The sequence below is a fragment of the Heterodontus francisci genome, chromosome 2, assembly GCF_036365525.1.
Source record: "Heterodontus francisci isolate sHetFra1 chromosome 2, sHetFra1.hap1, whole genome shotgun sequence".
NCBI classification, from domain to species: Eukaryota; Metazoa; Chordata; class Chondrichthyes; order Heterodontiformes; family Heterodontidae; genus Heterodontus; species Heterodontus francisci.
The window spans coordinates 77,211,867-77,235,523 of record NC_090372.1 but is presented as its reverse complement, the minus strand read 5'-3'; the positions used below and the strand labels follow the sequence as shown (position 1 = coordinate 77,235,523).

At 42.3% G+C, this 23,657-nt stretch overlaps 1 protein-coding gene across 4 annotated transcripts in view; it reads right to left on the bottom strand.

The window, feature by feature from the left end:
- Positions 1 to 355: 355 nt before the first annotated feature.
- The window catches only part of creb5b (cAMP responsive element binding protein 5b), a 559,467-nt gene continuing 536,165 nt past the window's right edge, over positions 356 to 23,657 (bottom strand). For all 4 annotated transcript variants that reach the window (XM_068059425.1, XM_068059416.1, XM_068059435.1 and 1 more), the window contains 3 exons: positions 21,393 to 21,620; positions 18,645 to 18,753; positions 356 to 7,625 (listed from right to left, as the gene is read on the bottom strand). In XM_068059425.1, the coding sequence (XP_067915526.1) occupies positions 7,462 to 7,625; positions 18,645 to 18,753; positions 21,393 to 21,620 (501 nt within the window). In that variant the 3' untranslated portion in view covers positions 356 to 7,461. The remainder of the gene's footprint in view (positions 7,626 to 18,644; positions 18,754 to 21,392; positions 21,621 to 23,657) is intronic.

Below are 23,657 nucleotides of genomic sequence, written 5' to 3'. Positions count from 1 at the left end.
TGATGTGATGAGATTCTGGGACAGAGGCGAAAGGAAGGGGTTTGCAGGGCTGCAATCTGACAAAAGGGAACAAATGCTGATCACCTACATCATTGTCTACCATCCAACAGAGACAGCACAAGAATGGAGCTAAGAACAATGCTACTCCACAGATCTGCCAACCTTTGCTGGCATTTCAAACTGACAAAAATAAATGTGCGCAAAGAAAAAAGGTTCCAAGAAATGGCAGGGGGGGACAGATGGAGAATAAATAGGAACATTAACATATGTTCTGTTTCATTGGGACTGCTATGAGGTGCAAATAAACATTCTGATGTAGTTATTTATTGTAATCTCTGAATTGCCAGAGTGCTTTATTAATTATATCGCAGTGATATTTAACATTTTTACAAATGCACATCTTTTCTAACCAGGTGAGAAAGAAATGTAAATATTTAAAATAGCTCAACAGATTTAATGGTCATTACTCACTTGCAATGATGAATATGCTCATGAAGCATAAGCTTAAAATACAATAATAAAAAAAAATAAGTGCTGCAAAACAAGTATTTACAAGTATGTACTAAATATTTATTCCTTGTACCAAGGAAAGTGGTTAACAAACATCTCCAGAAAAATACAAGATGAATGTTGTCCACACTGTGATACCAATGAGTACCAAAGCTTAAAGAGACAGAATGCAATTTGCTGGCATAAACATATTTTGTCACAATGTTATGATAGGGTTTGAAACAGTTGGATTGGATTGTTGAATAAACAGTATGGGACATTCTAACAAAGTGGAAGCAGCTTCAACAGCATGCGAATCCACATTTGTGTATTCAAAAATATATCCCAGATGGGTCAATAGAAGGGAATACAGTCTCCATCATTAGCTGATGTGCTGAGAGATTAAACTATTATTTCACAACTTGGACTCCAAACACATGGCCCTAGTTAATTCTGTGATTTTTAAAGTGTATTCAGGTGCATTGACGTGACTTCAGAGAAAATAGGTTTTGATGGATTTCCCTTTCAAACCACATTGCTATTATACATCATTGATTTTAATTAGTTGAGCTGCAAGTGTGGGGTGGTCCACCTCTGACAGTATTTTTTGGCAAAGGCAAAGTGCCATTTAAAATAACAAGAAAAAAAAAGTTGCACTGCTACCCACCACCAAATAGCTGCCACTTTAACAGTGGTGGCAACTGTCTAACTTCTTTTATGGCAGGACAGATGAACTTGTAGTCTTTCAAAATAGGCAGACAAAATGTACAATTTCTCCAAATTGATACATTTTTGTCAAGCTTTCTAATAATAACCATTCCAAGGACGCATTATGGAAAACTGATTACGATTGTTCAACACAAAAAACACCCTTTCTATTTCTAAACATCTTTATCTAACATAATTGTGCTCATAGTGCTTTCAGCTTAATATGTGTCCCATAATAAGGGAACCTATTACAGAACTTTTATTTGAGAACATGAAAACTTGAGAAATTCCAAAATATGTGATTTGGATTTTTGACATTGCACTTAGAGCAAAAATTCTTTTGCATGAAAACAGATCCATTTTATGGCTGGTATTAGATGTTAGTTAAAAATTCTTTGAAAAGAAAATGGATAATCCTGCTCTAGAAAGTTACCAAGAATATCAAGTAATAGCTTTCTAAACAACTCGTTGTTAAATTACAAGCTTGAAAAATTCAATTTTCTCTGGAATGTTGACCATTTTATAAACTCAGATAGCACCTTATAATAATATTGACATAAACTGTGTCTACCTTGACTAATTTTTATTTGGTCCCCAATAGTTAATGACACAATCCACAATTTGTACTCCATGGCTTGTTCTGCATAAATGGATGGCTCATCAAAAAAGTAATGAAGCTGCTAAGACTCCCAACTAGTAATGGTGTCACAATGAACAGTTAATCATAGATACACCTGATGATTAGGAGTGGTCTGTATTAGCAATGGGGATATAACATTACTACTGGATATTAATTGATGCACACTTACTAAGTTTTGGATGTACTGAACTAGTTGAAATACGATTCTACAGAAAATGTTTTATGTTTGCCAATAGTTGTTCTACAAAGTAGAATGTGGTTTTGTGGTTTAGATTAGACTCAAACTAAGGTAGCTAAGTAATTGATTTGTTCTATGCTGCACTATATTGTTACAAAATCATATTTATAACTAAAGTAATTCTTGCATCAAAAGAATTAGTTTGTTCTTGATGCTGTCTTTGTTTCAGTAGAATCCACTATATTTGTGTCCATACTTTTGGAATTTATTATAGTCTGTGGTTGTGCTTGCTTTTAAAAATGTAGCCTTCAAACAAAGCATTTGTCAGCAACAAAAGTGCATGAATTCCCTTTGATTCCTGTTCCATCTTTTCTTTTTAGAATTATACCCAGAATTGCAGGGAAACAATTCTTGTTAAGTGTGCCCCTACGAACTAGGTTTCACACATGAAGGAATGTGTTCAGGGTTAATTTGTGAAGTTGCAGTAATGCAGTGTAAAAGATTAATACAACAGGAATTAAGTGGGAAGCATTGTAAACAATGTTTCTGTAATGGGGATGTGCATGAGACAGTCTCATTTTGCTGAATACTGTGCAACTTAGTTTGGGTACTTTAGTGCAACTGAAATCAGGTAGGTTGAAGGCCCCACTGAAGCCCAGAGTATCCGTTGTAGATCCTTGTAGAACAAGACTAAGTTACAGATCCACCATTCATTATTATACAGGAAATAACAAAGTGCACAAATACAATGCATGTCAGAGTTGAGTACAGTATGCTCTTTCTGTTAGCTTATTATCAAACTGATTAGTCCAGTAATATTAAACATCAATAATGCATGCCTTCTCTTTTGTTAGATTTAAATCAGTTACAGATTCGGAAGAACAACTGTCACATATAACACTTAGAACGATGGACCACAGATAATTTAGAATGAAGAAGGTAACAGGTAAATTGTTAAATATGCTTAATTATTAAAAGAAATAGTACAGTAGAAAAATGTCAGGGCAAAAGTTCAACTCAGTAAAGTGCTGCTCAACACATAGAGAAATGATTTCACTTTAAATTCTTTTTAAGCTGATAGGGTTTTAAAAATCTGGTCACAAACCCTTCAGGCAGTATTTGTAAAAGGAAGCAAGCAAATTTAGTTATACTTCAATATACCACATGAATAATGGTTCCATTTTTGAAGGATAATGTGATGCAAAGAATCAAACATACTGGGGTCAAATCCAATTCATGCAGCCTTGATATTTAACGAGGACAAGATGTGATCGATAGTCAAATGAATTCAATGGTAAAAGCTACATTTAGAAATTTAAAACTTGTCTAACATTGAAGATGTCTTCTGAAATGCTGATTGATCATATTTCTGTAACAATTACAGACTGTTAATCAATCCACAGCATGATTTTGCTAATAATATTAAAGAGGGTAACAGTACGGGGTAACTATTTTAAGTGTAAAGTCCTTATCTCCTTTTCTTTCACATAGTTGTGTTTGACATTTCTTACACAGGAACAGCAATTTTAGTGAAAGCTTACTCGATGGCCTCAAGCACTGACATTTCTTTGATGCTGTCATTTCTCAAGAGGGACAAGGCTCAGATCAGTCACAAATATCCTCAATGACCTTGTGTGCTACATAGAAGGGAGTTGAACTAAAGTAGTATAGGCTGAGATTGCCTGGAAATGTAGAAAAAACTGTTCATAAAACTTTAGAAAACAGTTGTAAGTCCTGATTGATATCCAGTTATGAAAACTGTGCTGATCTTCATTGATGCATTCACCAAAAATACCTAAAATTGGCATTCTGCTAACAATTCTATCCTTCAATTACTGTGAGCTGAGATATTTTGGAGTAGAAATTGGTATGCATTCGTAAATTTGTGGGACCATTTTTATCGGCTTCCAGGGCTGATACCTAAGAACTGGCATTATTAGGTCGTTCAAAAATATAAATTTGGGCCTAACACTCGCTGAAGGATCCCATCAAGAAATTAATTGTCCATCAGTAGGGCAGGCATTGGGTTCTTACCTGAGAGCCGCTGCCTATGAGACATTCATGTCTTCCCTTGGGCAAGCTGCCCGTGGTAGTGCTGGCAGCTTGCGCTGAGAACATTGATGAGGCCCGAGGATCAATTTCCATCGATCCTTGGGCCTCTCGACTCCATTGGTCAAAAACAGGCCCAGACCAATTTCTAGGCCATTATGTAGTTTTAATTGATCTTTTTGGGTTACAGTAGGGAGAAGCTTCATGTAACATTTCCTTAGGAGATTGAATGGAGCTACACAGAGTCACTGTCAAAGTGGATTTTCAATGGTCTGTGGCAGGAAAGGACTTAACGAGACAAATTACCTTTTTTCATTCCATGGATTCTAATGAAAATAACAACCTGCTCACAGTGCATGCCAGCCTTTCGCTAAATGTTTCAGACTTATACATGTGAAGCTAAAGACCGAACACAACCTCTGGGGTCATAAATGGATATGCAATTCTATTGCAAGCACTTCTACTGACATTTGACTCTCCCTTTTAAAAGGCATCTCAAACATTCTGGAGTTAAATACTGTGGATTTCTCTCCAGTGTGAAAGATCTGTAGCTAATAGATGGCAAGTTTTCATTTAGAAAATTTTAACAAGTGAGATATCAGTTGTGCTCAACTCTATTGTGTGCTCGTCATTGTCGTTTCTTTATGCATTTTTGCTTTTAAAATGTTGAAAACATAGTCAAAAACTCATTGATGAAAATATGATTTTCTTTTCTCCATTGGATGGGGAATCATTTAAGTAAGTGGTATTAACATCAGATATACTGTGGATCATTCACTTCAGTGTAATAAGGGCTGTGAGGTTTTCAAAATTACACTTCTCCACAGAGAAGAAATCTAATTTTAAGCAGTTAGGGGGTACTCTAATCTCTGATTGGTAGCATCAATTACCAGTGTGATTATTTGTAAAATTCTTTTGTAGCATCAGCGTTTTTTCTTAAATTAATATCTGAGCAAGATTACAACATACTGTACTTTGGGTAGTTACTTTCCAGTCCTTCAGAGCTTCAATATTTCTCACTAATATGTTAAATTAAAACTAGGTTTATACTAAAAAAAACCTCCCCCTTCCCCAAGAGGATGCATTATGTTTGGATCAGGATCATTTAGATTGAAACCAATCCCAAAAAGTTTGCATTTAGGCTTAGACTGATTCAGTCCATGTGACAGATGGTATTAAATTACCAGTTCAGTGCATGTGTAGAACTTTTTTCTTCTCTGTAGGGAATGGGTGTAAATTTGCATCGAGGTCTGATGCGAACCTCCTGGTTTGCAATGTCAATTCAAATGCCAAGAAGTGTACACTGTACTCCAATCTCTGAATAATACACTAATACTTGAATATTTACTGTAAACTAGCTGAAGAGTCGAATAGAAATTTGTAGCTAGATTGTAATTTGCCAGAATTGTAGATTTTTGTGACTTCTTGGCGTGGTAATGATTTTTAACAAACAAGGTGTAAAATTTTGGTGAAATAAGGAGGCCAACAGAAAGAGGCTAAAGATCTCATGCATACTCCAAGAGTCACAGTACTCTCATCAAAATGATATAAAGGGAGTGAAGACTAGGACTGATTCCATGGAGGAAATTCTAACTTTCTCCTCTTTGTGGGAATGGAGCAGGAGAGAAGTTAAAATAGAGCAGCTCCATTTCATGCTCTGTTCCCCCTGATATCCGACTTTGATTTCACTTGTGCTGGGTGAGAAGCTCTGCAGGAAGAGGACAGCTGGCATTTAAATAAGGCATGGGAGTTAAAATACTCTTGGTGCAAAACTTAGGTCAGAAGATGCACTTTATAGTTACCACACCTCCCTCCTGTCTGCCTGCCCACTCTGGGTTAAAAGTGACCCATATGATTGGGCATTCCCAGCAAGAAGTGGTACTCACAAGAAGTGCAAGTAAAGAAATCACATGTTCACAGCCCAGGGCTCTCGGCCCACAATTTTCTGGACTGCACTGCCTGAAAGTTTTGTACTATAAGTGGTCCACATCGCAACAGTATCCAAAATAGGCTTTACTTTAACTCACTAATGTTGCCCTAGGTTAGGCAATGGGAGGTAATTCCAGCTTACAAGTGACAGAGCCTGCTATTACTGAGGCGACCAAAGCAAATTCAACATCAGCGGGCTGGAACATCAAGCATTGAGCTGTGGCCTTCATTACTAAATAAAGATGGAATCAAAGCTGCATTTTACAGTCCACCCACTGAAGCATACAAATTCTTGTATTATGTCTGTTCTCATATTTTTCAACTATTATTAAAATGCCATCATGCACAAATTACATTAAAAATCTTAATTACCAGCCTTTAGTCTCAAACAGAAATCATTAAAAAAAAAATATTACTACAGCTTTCTTTTGTTTCTTGCTGCTGCAAATAAATAGGGATGCCTGCTTCTTAAGATGAATTATAACTAGTTGATTTTGTGCATAGTTCTTCAGTTTGAAAAAAAGCAGATATATTACATAACTGGCACTACCTTTCTCCCTTTTACCACAGTAACATAGCAGAGTCAAATTTAGGCAACAGATTTTGCTCAGACAAACTAACAGCAGTGCTATCACTACTGTTGTGGCCTGCATATATGATTTATAGGGCTAATATCACAACCTTGTGTCAATAGGATATATCAACAGTGTGGAGATGTTTAGTAGATCATTCTTATTGTGAATCTTAAGAGATGGTGCTGGAGTAGATAGCCAAAAACTCATAAATGGAGGAAGTGATGAATGAAAAATAAATTCTTAAGATGTGATACAGACCATGAAAATTACAACCTATAATAATATCCATCATAATAGTTCATATTGAGAAGGGGGATCAAATTATATCTGGTTTCTCAATAATGAAATAATGAAATTTTCAATATATTGTGCTGACTATATTAACTCTTTAATCTCAATTCATAAAGTTTGATTTTCAGTGCAAATGAACAATTTTAAGAAATAGAAGCTGCATTATGGGATATGTCTATAGTATAGGTTGGAGGCTTCCCTTTATGACGACCATACTGTTTGGTAACTGAATTTAGTTGTTAACTTGCAGGTCATGTTAGATGCCTATATCTTGCTGGTGATAATTGATGGAGACTACATACAAATATATTGTAATAAAATTCAGAAAGTTCCAAAATTCTTAGCAGAACCTTCAAATTGGTACCAGCAAGTTATGAGAAAATCATTAAAGCATTCCCAAGCTATTAGCACATTAATTGCATATTTCCCTTTTTCATAACTAAAGTAAAAAAAACTTAGCATTTTGATAACTATTAAAATGAAAAGCAATTGTCTTTTTTTTCAAAAGTGTGTCTAATTCCAGGGTTATGTTGATGTTCCAAAAGTCCTGACTGGAGTGGAAGTTTTTTTTCTGCCAGTACACTCCTGATGGAAGGCAGTATTTAGAGGATAGGGTTCAGATCTGTTCTCTGATTAGCAAGCTGGGTGAGGGTGGAGCTTCCTACAACTTCATTGACGGCAGTCGAAGTGCTAATTGAATTGTGCTGGATGACTTGCTGTTGAGAGCAAGCAGGGATAGGACTTCCTGGCTGACTGTTCTCAGGACCTGGGGAAAAAACCACACAAAATTATTATTATTCAAGTCCATTTGCAAGGATTTGAAATTTTTTTTTTGAAATAGCATAGTCCAAACTGGTTACTTGAACGGTGTATGACACAAAATAGGATCTTTAACTATATTCCACCTATATATTCTTTTAATATTATTTTCCTTTCACAAAATGTTTTGCTGAGCTGAAACTAATTTGTTTTTAATTAAATTTAAAAGCCATTGATTCAGGTGTACTAACAGAAGGGAAAGAAAATGTCAAAATACTGGAAAACTAAAATAAAACAAAATGCTGGAAATACACTGCATGCTGATCAGCAGCTGAAAGAGGGAGAGGTTAACATTTCTGGTGAGGCTTTTCATCTAAATAGGTTAAAATTTTTAATATAACCATTGTACTGTTTCAAGGCTCTTCAACCTGCTGTGCATTGTGGCCACAAAATTCGTTCGCATAGCACCCATATTTTCAGCGCTACGGGTGCTATTTTGGTTCAAAACCTCTTCTAGGTAGGGTGTTAGCACAGTCACAAGGAGCCAGCTGATTGGAGCCAGCGTTGCCATTTTGCAGCTCAATGCTCCAGCCAGTACCCTCTCTGAACTGCACACAGCTGAATATGCATTCAGCAGCAGGAAGGATTCCTCACCAGCTCTATTTAAATAAATCAATTACTGTCAGGTTAGTTGCTCATTGGTTTCCACTAACTATTGCTGATTTAGTAAAAGCATTTGGTGGTTTGTACTGTTAATTAAAGTTTTTGAAGTCTATGGGGGTGGGGTGGGGGGGGCGGGGGGGGGTGCTGGTGGAGGTTGTGGTAGGTTCTGAAGGACTCGGTCCTGACTTCAAGGATTCACTCCGACCACTTGCTCCCAGACAATGGTGCAGTAGTTTGTATCCCCCTTGGCCTGCAGCATGACAGGGAGAATAAGCAGAGGCGACACTGAGGAGGACAAGCTCCTCAAAGAGGGAGGAGGAAAAGGGGGAGAAGAACTCTCAGCAGGAGGCCATATTCACCCAAGGATCTTCAAGGAGCAATTCTCCTACCTTAACCTCAGCAAGGAACAGTGTGTCAGAGCAGAGAAAGGACAGCATTGTCAGTGGCTGTGAAGATGACCGTGGCCATCAACTTTTGTGCATTGGGCTCCCTTTAGGCTGCAGCAGGAGATATTTGCAACATCTCCTAGTTGCATAAGGGAGGTCACTGAGGCTCTTTATACAAAGAGAGCTGAATACATTTCACTCTCTCGTGCTAGAGAGGTGCAGGTGGAGCGAGCCCACAGCTTCACCAAGTTTGGAGGCTTCCCAATGATGCAGGGTGCCAATGACTGCAAATATATCACCTTATAGGCACCTCATGTCAGTTTTGAGATGTACCGCAACGTCCAGCTGATGTGGGATTCAGCATATCATGCAGGTCAATGCTGGATATCCTGGCAGTAGTCATTCTGCAGTCCATTGTACCCTCTGCATTTCAGCCACCATGACAAACCAGAGGGTGGCCATTGGGCAATAAGGGCTATCTGTTGACCACCCAGCTCATGATACCAGTGCGCAACCCATGTGCAGCATGCATATGACAAAAGCCATGCTACCATACAAAATGTGACAGAAAAGGCCATTGGGGTGCTTAAACAATGCTTCCACTGCCTAGACAGCTCTGGAGGAGCCTGCAGTATTCAGCAAAGCGGGTGTCAAGATTTGTTCTGGTCTACTGCATGCTGCACAACCTCACCATCAGGAGGGCTGTGCCATTGCCACCAGATAGAAGAAGAAGGATGATGGAGGAGGGTGATGGAGGAGGAGGAGATGATGATGATGGAGGAGGAGGTGATGATGATGATGGTGGAGGAGGTGGAGAAAGAGGTGGAGAAGGAGATGATGATGGAGGTGGAGGAGGAGATGATGATGATAATGGAGGAAGAGGAGGAGATGATGTTGGAGGAGGAGCAGGAGATGATGAGGAAGAGGAAGAGAAGGAAGAGAGAGAAGGAAGAGGAGGGAGATGATGATGATGATGGAGGAGGAGGAGAAGAGGAGGAGGAAGAAGAGGAGGAAGAGGAGGTGGAGGAGGAGATGATGATGATGGAAGAGGAACAGGAGTAGATGATGATGATGGAGGAGGAGATGATGATGATGATGGAGGAGGAGATGATGATGGAGGAGGAGGAGGAAGAGGTGGAGGAGGAGATGATGATGATGGTGGAGGAGGAAGAGGAGATGATGATGATGCTGGAGGATGAGGAGATGAAGAGGAGGAGGTGGAGAAGGAGATGACGATGGAAGAGGAGGAGGAGATGATGATGATAATGGAGGAGGATGAGGAAGTTGAGGTGGAGGAGATAATGATGGAAGAGGAGGAGGAGGAGATGATGACGATGATGGAGGAGGAGATGATGACGATGATGGAGGAGGAGATGATGATGATGAAGGAGGAGGAAGAGGGGGAGATGATGATGATGGAGGAGGAGATGATGATGAAGGAGGAGGAGATGATGATGATGGTGGAGGAGATGATGATGATGGAGGAGGAGGAAAAGGAGGAGATGATGATGATGATGGAGGAGGAGATGATGATGATGGTGGACGAGGAAGAGGAGGAGATGATGATGATGGAGGAGGAGATGATGATGATGAAGGAGGAGGAACAGGAGGAGATGATAATGATGGAGGAGGAGATGATGATGATGGAGGAGGAGATGATGATGATGGTGGAGGAGATGATGATGGAGGAGGAGGAGATGATGATGATGAAGGAGGAGGAACAGGAGGAGATGATGATGATGGAGGAGGAGATGATGATGATGGTGGAGGAGATGATGATGGAGGAGGAGGAGATGATGATAGAGGAGGAGATGATGATGGAGGAGGAGATGATGATGGTGGACGAGGAAGAGGAGGAGATGATGATGATGGAGGAGGAGATGATGATGATGGAGGAGGAAGAGGAGGAGATGATGCTGATGGAGATGATGATGTAGAGGACGAGGAAATGAAGAGGAGGATGTGGAGAAGATGGTGATGGAAGAGGAGTAGGAGGAGATGATGATGAGGAGGAGGAGATGATGATGAGGAGGTGGAGAAGGAGATGATGATGTTGGAAGAGGAGGAGCAGGAGATGATGAGGAGTCAAAGGAGGAGAAAGAGGAGAAGAAAGAGAAGGAAGAGAAGGAAGAAGTTTAAGAGGAGATAAGAGGAAGAGGAGATGATGATGGAGGAGGAGGAGATGATGATGATGGAGGTGGAGGAGGAGTTGATGATGATGGAGGTGGAGGAGGAGATGATAACGATGGAGGAGTAAGAGGAAGAGGAGGAAGGTGGAGGAGGAGATGATGATGATGGAGAAGGAAGAGATGATGATGGAGGAGGAAATGATGATGATAGAGGAGGAGGAAGAGGAGGAAGAAGAGGTGGTGGAGGAGGAAGGGGAGGCCGAGGAGTAGGAGGAGAAGGAAGAGGAGGACGAGGAAGAGGAGGAAGAGGAGAAGGAGGAGGAAGAGGGAGAGAAAGAGGAGGGAGAGGAAGAAGATGAGGAAGAGGCAGAAGACGAAGAGGAGCAAGCGGAAGAGGAGGAAGAGGAGGAGGAGGAGAAGGAAGAGGAGAAAGGAGAAAGAGGAGGAAGAAGAAGAGGAAGAGGAGCCAACTGAGCTGTCCGTGATCGACTTATCTGATTGTGGTACCCATGAACGCGATCTTAGTTCTCCATTCAACGACAGTCCCACAACTTACCTTCCCTCTGTTATTGATCATCACAGCATCGGCTTGGCCACAATATAAAAACAATACAAAATAAAACATTCTAAACCAAATTTATAAATCAACCATCCAATATTCCACACAAAAATCAATTATTCACCCTCGTACATTCATTTAATGCCTGTCTTCCATGTGCCTTTGCCCATCCTAATGCTGCTATGCAGTGATATGCCTGGTGGCTGCAGCATGGCTGCTGACTTTCAATGGGGGAGACTGCAGATGGCCTTTCAGGATGCCCTTGAGCAGCTTGAGGGCCCTGCTTCGGACTGCTCTACCTCGGCATGCGCAGTAGCAGCCTGGGCTGGCTGGCAGACAGACAATAGCAAGGGCACTAACAGAATGGCAGCGGTGGGAGGATGAATTCTGTCATCCTGAGAGAGGACAACAGGTTTGTACTCCAAGTGCTGCTGCCACTCCCCAGGGCAGTGCCTCATGAATCCTAGAAATGTGTTGGCAGGCCAGATTGCTGGACTGCTGTGACACTCCGCAAGCTCCTTTGAACACTGCTATCTGCAGCTATGATAGCAGCAAAATGAGTTTGAGTGGCAGCAAGGTCAGCTTGCATAAGAGCAGTCTGAGCTTCCACTGCAGCAACCAAATGATGTGTGGCTTCTGCTTGTGTTGCAATGGAAGCAGAGATATTAGCCAACAGACCATGCATCATGCTTGGATCTGCAAATGTTCTCATGGAGCTGGCAACTATTTTCACACTGGAGAGGACAGGCTCCAAGCTTTGCACAAAACTCTGTGCCAAGTTGGTGCCGGATTCCCCTACGCTCCTTAATATTGACAGCAGGGCTTTCTGGCAGGTCTGCCAGTGCACAAAGCGTTTCAGTGTGCCTACCCATCAGCCTTTTTTTGTAGGCTGCTCCCCATTGAAGTCCTCATCTGAGTCCTCTACAGCAGAACCCGTGTGTGACCTCGCCCTCTGGGGAGGTGGCACCTGCGCTATCTTTGTCCCCTGCCTGGCTGCAGGCTACTTGTGTCCAGTATGTCGCTACATACAGATCTCCTGCTTCTCAGCTATCTTCTAAAGTACACCAATCTCAGTATCTGAGATAGTGGCTGCTCATGTGAGAGCAAATGATGGTGTTTCTTCTTTATCACTGTCTTTCTGCGCCTCCACATCTTTTTCTCGCATCACTGCCTGGCCAGGTTGCAGTTCTTGGGTCTCTGAAAGGAGAAAGGCACAAGGGTTAGGTTGTGGTGCGGGCAGGGAAGGAAAGAAAGAGGTGCTGCTTACACCACCTGAAGCTTGTAAATCAGTAAAGATAGTGAAGGGGGAAGAAGGATGTGTGAAGGAGGATTAGGTTTTAGCATACCATCATCTTCAATGGTTTCAGCCCCGCCACTGGCCACAGCCTCAGCTTGGCCGCTCCAATACGGTGAGCACCGTTTCCTCCATGAGTGTAAGGACATGCAGCTGTGCTTGTCCCCCACTAATTTGGGGCTGCTGCATCCAGTTAGGTACCACCTGCAAGAGAGACGGAAGTGTGTCAGTGATTGTGGGTTTTTTTTCATGCAATATGGGCGTTGCTGGCTAGGCCAGAATTTATTGCCCATCCCTAATTGCCCTTGAGAAGCTGGTGGTGAGCCACCTTCTTGAACCGCTGGAGTCCATGTGGTATAGGTACACCCACAGTGCTGTTAGGAAGGGAGTTCCAGGATTTTTACCTAGTGACAGGGAAGGAACGGCGATATTGTTCCAAGTCAGGATGGTGTGTGGCTTGAAGGGGAACTTGCAGGTGGTGGTGTTGCCATGCAAATGCTGCCCTTGTCCTTCTAGGTGGTAGAAGTCATGGGTTTGGAAGGTCCTGTCGAAGCAGCCTTGAGTTGTTGCAGTGCAACTTGTGGATGGTACACATTGCTGCCACTGTGCATCGGTGGTGGAGGGAGTGAATATTGAAGGTGGTATATGGGGTGCCAATCAAACAAGCTGCTTTGTCCTGGATGGTGTTGAGTTCCTTGAGTATTGTTCGAGCTGCACTCATCCAGGCAAGTGGACAGTATTCCAACATTCTCCAGACTTGTGCCTTGTAGATTGTGGACAGGCTTTGGGGTGTCAGGAGGTACGATACGAATTGTAAATTCTGAACTGAACTGGACCAGCCATATAAATACCATGGCTACAAGAGTAGGTCAGAGGCTGGCAATTCTGCTGATGCGAATTGTAAATTTAGTCCAGTTCAGTTTCTAGTCAATGGTAATCGCCAGGATGTTGATAGTGGGAGATTCAGCGATGGTAATGCCATTGAATGTCACGGGGAGATGGTTGGATTCTCTCTTGTTGGCGATCACATTGCCTGGCATTTGTGTGGCGTGAATATAACTTGCCACTTATCAGACCAAATCTGAATGTTCAGGTCTTACTGCATTTGGACACGGACTGCCTCAGTATCTGAGGAGTCGCGAATGGTGCTGAACATAGTGCAATCATGAGCGAACATCCCCCCTCTGAGCTTATGACAGAGGAAAGGTCACTGATGAAGCAGTGGAAGATGGTTGGGCCTAGGACACTACCCTGAGGAACTCCTGCAGTGATGTCCTGGGACTGAGATGATTGACCTCCAACAACCACAACCATCTTCCTTTGCACTATGTATGACTTCACCTCTGGAGTTCAGCTCTTTTGTCCATGTTTGGACCAAGGCTGTAATGAGGTCAAGAGCTCAGTGGCCCTGTCAGAACACAAACTGGGCATCAGTGAACAGGTTATTGCTGAGTAAGTGCCGCTTGATAGCACTGTCGACAACACCTTCCATCACTTTGCTGATGATCGAGAGTAGACTAATTGGCTGGGTTGGATTTGTCCTGCTTTTTGTGTACAGGACATACCTGGGCAATGTTCCACATTGTTGGGTAGATGCCAGTGTTGTAGCTGTACTAGAACAGTTTGGCAAGGGGCGCGGCCAGTTTTGGATCACAAGTCTTCACTAATATTGCCGGAATGTTGGGTAATCTGTTTGGCTGTCATGGTGAATAGATGATCTTGTGTGCAAGCTGCAAGATGTGCGTGTGAGGCTTGTAGCTGTTCTAAGTGTGTGTGTGGGTGCAGTGAAACTATGAATGTTAAGTATGAATTGTGATTGCTGATAGTGGAGTGATGGGAATGTACTGCATTGAGCAGTGTATGAGGCTAGTGGTTCAGCTAGTAGGATATGGCATTTGAAGATGCATTCACTGACCTTGACCACACGTGAGGTCACTGTACTTTTCCAGAACTGCATCCAGTTACGCAGGCCTATACTCCTGACATTGACTGCCATGGCTATATGGTCCCACTGCCTTCACAATGTCTATCTGGAGGACCTTCTGTGGATTCAAGACATTTCTCCTCCTAACCAACTCCTGCCCAAAGGCCTCAAAGCAGCGTTTGAGAATCTTGGAGCAAGGTCTGTCTCCTGTTACGCCATAGTCACTCTGCTTGCAGGTCAGACACTCTTCCCCAGCTACTTCCAGCACCTGCTCCAGCATGAATGCACCTCCATTTTAAGAAGTGCAGGCTGACATTAAGCAGTGCAGGCTTGCTTTAACTGGTGCTGGCCTCGCACAACCTTGGGCTCCCTGCTGAGGCATGCAGCCACTCAACAGCGTGTTTAGCAATGGTCTGCAGGCTACTATCATTTCAATGAGCACCAAGTTTGCATGCTGCCTGCATCAGAAGCAACGGGTGCAGGCTAATTGCGCATCGCGATTGCCCGCCTGTTTTGGGGGCTATCCAATTTTGCCCATTTATGTTTTATATCAAATGAAATTAGGCTTGGCAGTGTCTGATAATAGAAACAAAGGGTGAAATTCCTACCTTCGCCTCCCAAATTCACAAACAGAACATTTACTGGGATCCCAAATTCAGCAAAGGGCATGTTCCCTGGGAACCCCATCTCTATGTGTATCATATTGTGTGTTTCCTCCTTGTGCATAGATTTTTTTGTTGTCTTTAAGAAAAGAGAATACATGCTTATATTTTATGAAGTTACTGAACAGTTTTGCCACAAGGTACATACAGGAGAATACATTGGCATATTAAGGATTGTTGATAATAGTTGTGCACATAATGGGAATTTCTTATTGTTTGGGAGTAAGGATAATTTTATGACAGTCCCTGTAGCTTGCCTGGGTGAAGGGGATATCAAGGGTTTTGCCTTCCTGCAGGCCCGGCTTCCTGTAGTTTGCAGGGTGCTGGGAGTGTATTGTTAGTTTACGGTCCCATTCTGATCTTGGGAGGTTGGTCTGGGTATTTGTAGGAGCATTGGTGAGACCGCACCTGGAATATTGTGTGCAGTTCAGGTTCCCTCGCCTGAGGAAGGATATACTTGCCATAAAGGGAGTGCAGCGGAGGTTCACCAGACTGATTCCTGGGATGGTGGGATTGTCCTATGAGGATAGATTGAGGAGACTGGACCTGTATTCTTTGGAGTTTAGAAGAATGAGAGGCGATTTCATAGAAACTTACAAAATTCTTAAAGGGATAGACAGGGTAGATGCAGAAAGGATGTTTCCCTTGGCTGTGAGATCTAGAACCAGGGTACACAATCTTAGAATAAGGGGCAAGCCATTTCAGACTGAGATGAGGAGGAATGTCTTCACTCAAAGGGTGGTGAATCTTTGGAATTCTCTGCCCCAGAGGGTGGCGGAGCAGGCCTGAAGGGCTGAATAGCCGACTCCTGCTCCTAGGTTCCTCTGTGGCCTGCCAGAAAAGAGTCTCATACTACCTGATACTTCTTGACTTCCTGGCACAGTCCATGTATTACCTGCTCAGCCTAGTATATGGGGAGAATTGACTTTCACCACAGTGAGAAAAATGCAATTTCTTGCTGTGACAGTTATGCCTGTCTGCGTATTTCTGTGGGAAGGAGTGTTTCTCTGCAGTGGGCCGGGCCAGTAGGTACAGGTTGAGATCTACAGATTCTGAGGCTCATCATGATTTTACTGCCTGCCCAGACGATGCCCAAAATGGTTTTATATGGGGTTTTAGCTCAAAAATATGAAGTAATGTGCCCTCTAGTCACAGTCCTTTCTGCAGCCACCTGTAAGAAAGGGTGTACTTTGTAAATGTTCGAAGTATCTGCAGGATGTGCTTTGTTCAATGTGCTACTTGGAAGTGACCCCCATGCATTGCACATATGCTTCCATACCTCTCTCCATTCCTTTTCTGTTAGCTCACTGCCTAAGTCCCATGGCAGATCCTGTTCAAGCATTCTATGTAGTCAAACAAGGTACAGAGGGAAGAGATATGTGTGCAAGGATTTGTAAGAGAGTGAAGGTACCATTCCAGAGGGCCCGGCCCATCTTTTTTTTAGCTCAATCAGGTCCTGAAGGAAATACTTAATTTGAATATAGGTTTGAATAGTTTGCATTGAGGAAGAACTTTAGGTCCTTTATTCATTGTTCTTCTTGACAGTTTGCACTGTAGAGCTTAGGTAGGTCTGGATGACTGTTGGAAAGCTTTAATAATGTTTTTTGACTTCTGTCCTTAGATTTGGATGGTCCGCTGTGCATGCTATGTTTTGATCCAGGCCATTTTCTGTGGTGATACTCATGCTATGCTGGCCCTATCACTAATAGTCATTCTTGAGAGTTGTAGGGCCTGGTGCTACACGGGTAGCACTGGGCATTGGGCTACTCTGGTAGCTGATGTGGTCATTGGCCTGTCTAAGTGGGGGCAGGGAAGCAGAGATTCCTGGGTCACAACTCGGGAGTTGCAAAGGGCATTTATTGGCTTTCCAGCCACTTTCTTTGGGACCCTGGTGCAGGGAGGCTGTACATTCTGTTTTTCTTTTTGGCTTTTTAGATTTTGTTGGGGTGATTTTGGTTAGAAATTGGCATTCAAGTCTGGAGCTATCACATTAGCATATAAGTGGGTCAAGAGAAGACAATGCTTTGTATATATCTAGTTGTGTGTTACTGTATAAGCTTTATGTAAACTATACTAAAGTAGGTAAAATTTTGAGTTTGAGTGAAGTAACCCAACAAATGTTCTGGCAGGATTGTTCCTTAAAAAATGAAAAATCAATAAAAACAGAAACAGTAAATAGCTACACAAACATTTATGTTGCTGTTATCTGATTCAACAGTTTGTAAAATGAGCTGACACAAAGGCTTCAAAATGCTTGGGTCCCCTCTTCAATAGCGGATGTGCAGTGCAGCAGGATCCTCGGCCACTGGCAGAAAAAAATGTTGACACTTTCCAAAGGTGTGACAATGGGATGATTTAAATAAGAGGGTGAGTGTCTTGTACCTGTATGGGTGCATCACTGACTGCTAGGCGGAAAAGCAAATCTGAACCTTGCTGCTCCAATGGGGAAGTTATAGGCCCTTGAAGGACTGAGTAGATAACCAATTTTACTTCTTGCAGTCCAAAATGGAGATAAGGACAGATCTGCAACACGTAATCAATCCTCTCTGTAAATTAATATCTATTCTGAATTAGTATTTTTGGGCCGTTGGGATGCCCAGCACAGATCTCATGTCAGCTCCTAGATGGAGTGGCTTCTGCTGGGCCTTTGGTGGGTCATATTGGATGGAATTCTGAGGGTAGCCTGGAAACCTCCCCGAATGAGACCCTCAAAACAGTCGTCAAGGGGAGAGAGAGCAGAGTACCTGCTGCCACTGAACTGGAATTGGGCCGGATAGCTACAGAAACTACTAAAATATTGTTTGGGGGATGGTTCCTAAACAATAAATGTGAATATTTAATTACATTTTGGGTTTGTACGTGAGTTTTTCAAATGTTATAAAGTTCATCCAAAATGATTTTCGGTTACAGCTGTCCCTCTATAGATTCACATGGTGTATTTCAAGCTTAAAAATTGTTGCCCCACGCTTTTAGAAACTAGTTGAATACTATTGCAGAGATATGTTTACTTACAGTCTCACTGCTGCCCATGCATACTAGAATCTTAGGAGGTGTGAAATAAAAATTTACAAAATTTATAATCGTACATTATAAAAATTACCGAGTGATCTTAAAAACTGTCCTGCTCATGTTGTAATAATCACAATATTCATAATCTATTTCTGAAATACTCAAATATTTCACAAAGACTCACGATTCAAAATCAGTGGGGATAATTTTCAACTTACTACTGGGGCATGGATCAATGTTGCGGATCAAGTGCCCATCATAGATACCTCCCAATTTTCCTTTCCATCGATTTCAATGGAAAATACCATCAGCAATACTGGTTTTATGCTCCAGTGGTAAGTTGAAAATTTCTTCCAGTGCGCCTAATCCTTTTTTTTTTGGTGAGGTGCATTTTACTCACTCAGGTAGCCTTGTGACTCCTTCTGCATTGTTGTGATTGGACAGTCTTTATGCGTCAATAACAGTTGCTTCAGCTGTGCCACCTCATTCTTCAAAAGGGAGACCTCATTCTGTGAACATATTTTACAGATGTGAGAATCATTTGGAGACTTTCACTCCAAAGACCCGGGTTCAAATCCAACCCAAATTGATGGGTTAAAAATATTGGGGATAATTTTAACCCCCAAATCGGGTGGGCTTTGGTCGAGTTGGAACAAAAAAATCTCAAACCCATACCCAACATGCCTTGGATTTAATGGAAGCAGGATGGTGGGGAGAGTTGGAAATGGATTCCAAAAATTTTAATTTGGTCCTCGCATTAAATTTGGCAAGATATGATTGAACCCCATTCTTCCGGGTCTCCTGACCGCAAAACAATACCTCCTCCCACACTCCGTCATTGCCTTCCTGTAAATATCAGGGCTATCATGTCTACTATGTATAAAGATCTTATGCACAATGGCAATCTCAAACCAGTTGCTCATCGATCTGGGCTCACAGGACAAAAGTGCTCAATGTTGCCTGTAATGAAGTATTCCATTCCCCAGCATTAACAACGAAAAATGAAATTTTTTTTTGCTGCAGACTGATTGTGGAACTAGGTGCAGCAAACGATGTATTAAAAGCAGATGATTCATCCGATTTGCAATAACCAAAACCAACTAAAAATTCCATTCACTTGGTCACTACTGCTTATAAAAACTCTACAAAACTGCATGTGGAAGCACTTGCATAATGATGGTGTTATATGTAAAAGAAGGAGTTGTGTACAATGATGTTGGGGGCGATTTCTATCAGTGGGAGGCCTGAACCATTCTGAGAACCTGGCCTCATTTCAAAGCCTTTGGTGAGCTGCAGGCCCCAAACGTGTTCCATTGCAGCTCCCCAGCTCCAGATTGGCACAATCGGGAGGCCAAAAGACTGAGGCAGCCAAGTAGGTCCAGGGGATGGGGGACTGATTGTGGAGGGGTTAGTCTGGAGTGCCAGCGGGCAATAGTGTTCTTGTGAGACACAGATTTTGTACTTAGCTTTTTCAGTCTTTTCTGCTTCACCACCTGGTACACCTAGGCAGAGCATGAACGGTGCAAGCTCTGCTCAATTGTATCTCAAAATTGTTTCAGATGTATGCCATAAGGTACCAAGCTGGATGCAGTAATGAGGTGCTCACCTGATTCAGGCAGGTGTTGGGCTGCCCAGCAGAAGGGACTGGGCAAACTGGCAGTGGGGAGTATCAGAACAGAAACTAGGGGCTAGATTTTAAGAGCCCACCATTGCTCCGGCGGCGAGCTTAAAAATGGCGGGCCGCTTGCCGAAGAACCACCACAATCTCCCACGTGGCGGCTCATTTAAAAATCCTGACTGACCGGCTGGCTGCCTGTCAAGCGGGAAAGCCTTCAGCAGAAGGGCCAGCGGACAGCAGATAAGGAGGCAAGGAGAAATGATGGTTTGGTGGTGGGGAAAGCCAACAGATCGCGGCATGAATTTACAGGGTAGCTTGTTGAGCTGGCAGAAACACTCATACTCCACTAGACCCACAAGCAGTGCTGTAAAGGCACTTACCTTATAGATTCAGCACTTCTCATCTCCTTTCACCTGCCAGGTTTCCCAAGGGAAACCAAGCCAGCATGGGCTAAAAATAAAAACTTTTAAAATGAAGGCCGCAGCCTCCTTAAAAGGATTCAATGACCAACCTGCCTCCTGACAGCAAACTGATTGTTCAGACCCCCACCCCTTTCCAGCCTTTGTTAAAATCGGAAGTGGGCTGTTTCAGATTTTGAACTTTTTAAACCTCCCAAACCCACCCCTTTTGTGGTTAACATTACCCATATATTTTCAGGTCAACATGGTTAACTGGCCTTTAGTTCCTTTATTTGCAACAATTACTGATTCTGCTTCTTGAGTCCATCACAGAACCTACCCTGGAGTCTATGCTGACAAAACCAAAACTAAGTGTTCTCCTTTCATCTGAACCCCTGAATTTCAAGAGCAAACAGCTTCTTAGTAAAATGTCTGTTATAAACTTTTATTGAAGTGGTCAGAATCCACTCAAAAAGGAGTACACTCATTTAAATAAATACATTTCAGCTGATACACAATATTTTAGAAGTCAGACTTGAAGTCCTTTGATGTTAGTGGTTTATTTTTTGACTGTCACTTGTAGCCTTGTGAAGCAGCTGAATAAGTTTTGAATCTTAACTGGAGTGTTACTAAAAGACTCAGAAATCTCTTGAACTAAAACTGTGCTGTCACATTATTAGCAAATGTGTTGAGGCATGTGTATGAAAATCTTTTGTCCAATACTTTCAGAAAGGCGTTAGGTTGTTATTTGAAATGGGTGGTGTTTTCACTAAATAGCAAATGGAGGAATTTCCTATGGATTGCTTGTAATATTACACAGTGGAATTTTAACAATCTTGTGCAATTTAATAATTCATTTAGAGAATGGAAAAAGAAATGAGACATTATATAAATTGTTTGTATAATAATAAAAAAGCAATACGGGCTGTAATGTTATGCTGTGTTTCCACTGAATATATTTATTTAAATTATGTGCAATCTTGGCGATAAAATATCTTTGGGAGCAATAAGGATTAATTTTATACCTGCCATAGATAGGATTACAAAATGGCATGAAATATTATAATGCAAATAATGTAAAAATCATTTTCAGGAAGGCCCTGCTACTATGATTTGTAGGAAAGCATCACACCTGAAGTTGCATGTTGGTCTGTGTGAGTTCCTCTGCTTTCTTTTCCAGCGACAACACCCACACTTTTCGCTTCTGCCTACAGCGCGTTGCAGCTGCGCGATTTCTTTCCAGAAACTTCCTCCGTCTTTCATCAGGATCTTCATCCATAACCCTTCTCCTGCGACCCCCACTAGTTGGAGTTGGGTGTCCTGACTGGGGAGACTGCATCTGTTGTGCTCCAGGCGAGACCTGCAAGGAAACATAAAATATAAATGATTTTTTTGCTTTATATAAAATGATCATCACAAAGCGTCAAATAAATTCCAACGAGCCAGACCTATCAGTTGCCCTGCATGAGACGGGAATCCCATGTGAGTGCACTCCCACTCTCACACCTGAGAATTTCAATCCTAGGTTAATCCTAGGCCTCCTTTATCCACAATATACAACAGGGCAGAATAGGCCCCATCTGTAGTAGAAGTCACTTTGCACTTCATGTGGGAAATCACAGCCAGAATCTTCAGGACTTAGAAAATTCTTGGGCATCAGGGCCATTTCAGAGTCCCGACCCTGCTCGTAAGCAATGAATCAACAGGCCGCCGCCGCATTCACCGCCCAATTCCGAACGGCGGGGGAAGACCAAGTCAACAGTGCAGTAAAGGGACGCCGCCAGCTTGTACAGTGTAACCCCCCGCACCCAGTCATCATGGACTCCCTCAAAAATGACCATCAACTCTTCACACATCTGCTCTCTTGGCTTTCTCACTACTCCCGGAGAAATAACCTATTCATGGAGAACCATTTGTACTGAGCCCTTTTCATCTGTCTCGGGCTTCCAGCTGATTTATGCTGAAGTTAGTTCGACTTGGAGTATTGCGACAGAGGGAGAGCATGGTGCTCATTATTTCCTATTGGAAAATGAATCATTTATTATACTAATTATCTCAGGCTCATCCTCAGATTCTACTTTGTTTACATTTCTTCGCCTACTTTCTTGCTGTTGTACTACTAAAAGACTAACTGTTTTATATCTCCAGTTTACAGGTTTTACAAGTCATTCTTTGACCCTCTGTTCATCCCTCTTATGTTTCTGTATATTCTTTATTTATCCCAGTGCACTCCTTCACCTTTCTCCCTACAGGATTTATATATGTTATTCTTCCCTCTTATTTGGTTCTGATTAATTTGTTAATACAGTTAGCCCTCCCCTGAGGCTTGGCATTTTGCTTTTTTGTTCGCTTGAGTGTGTCAGTTGCAGCCAATGATGGCTCCCTACTGTAATTTTGCTTCTACTGAGCTGAGGAGCTCCTGACACTGCGTAGGTCCCCTGCAACGCTCGGAAAGATTCATTGTACTGGTGAAATAGGGGCTAATTTTACATTTAACTGCCTGAATTGGCTTTCCGCCACTGTCGGGCAAACAGCCGTTCCTGCTGGGAGCCCACCTCCAGTAAAAGTGCACGCAGCTGGAAACAGCCGGCCCGCCCTTCTCTTTCAGATTTTCCGTCCCTCCCCTGCCTCTGAATCCACCCCGTGTGCATGGATCCCACAGCTGGAAATGCTCATGTAAAAGGAACCCTTTCAAGAGATAGCAGGCATGTTCTGTACCTCTTCCCCACTTACCCCCGCCCCCAGCCAAACCTAGGAAACAATGTCATCCAAACACTCTGAACTCAATCGTCAGGATTTTTCACTTTGAAATCTGCAACAATTTAAATATTGTTGGCAGATTTACTGCCCCCACCCCTTCCCAGCCAGTAGCAGAAATCCCAGGCAGAGGAGGACCTCAGAAGCCAGCTGGTAGCTAGGTAACAGATGTTTTTCTTTGGAAAGATAGCCTTTTAAATTTTAAATATTCTCCGCCATTGTCAAAGCAACCCTGCATGTAATTTGCATCTAGTTTGAATATGTTCATATTATGTTGGAAAAATTCTACATCCCCGATCACATCTGCTGGAAAAACCTGCGTTTGGTGGGGATCCAGTGGAGCTGCTCCCAGACTCATTTCCTACCCTGTCTACTGGAGCTATGCCAGGGATTTAGTGTAACTCCAACAAAAGTCCTGCCCAATGTCTGTGTTTGTTTAAGGATTGTAGGAGGAGGGACATGATTGCAGATGTAGAATGTCGACTCTTTTCCATCCATTGAAACGAATAAGTGTGAGTAGTGAAAAGCGAGAAATATATGAGTCATTTATTTCCTTTAAATCTAGCTTCAATCCTGGTACATGTCAACTCTGTCCATATTAAGAGTAGCATGCTTGTTAGCTGCAAATTCATTCAGTGGT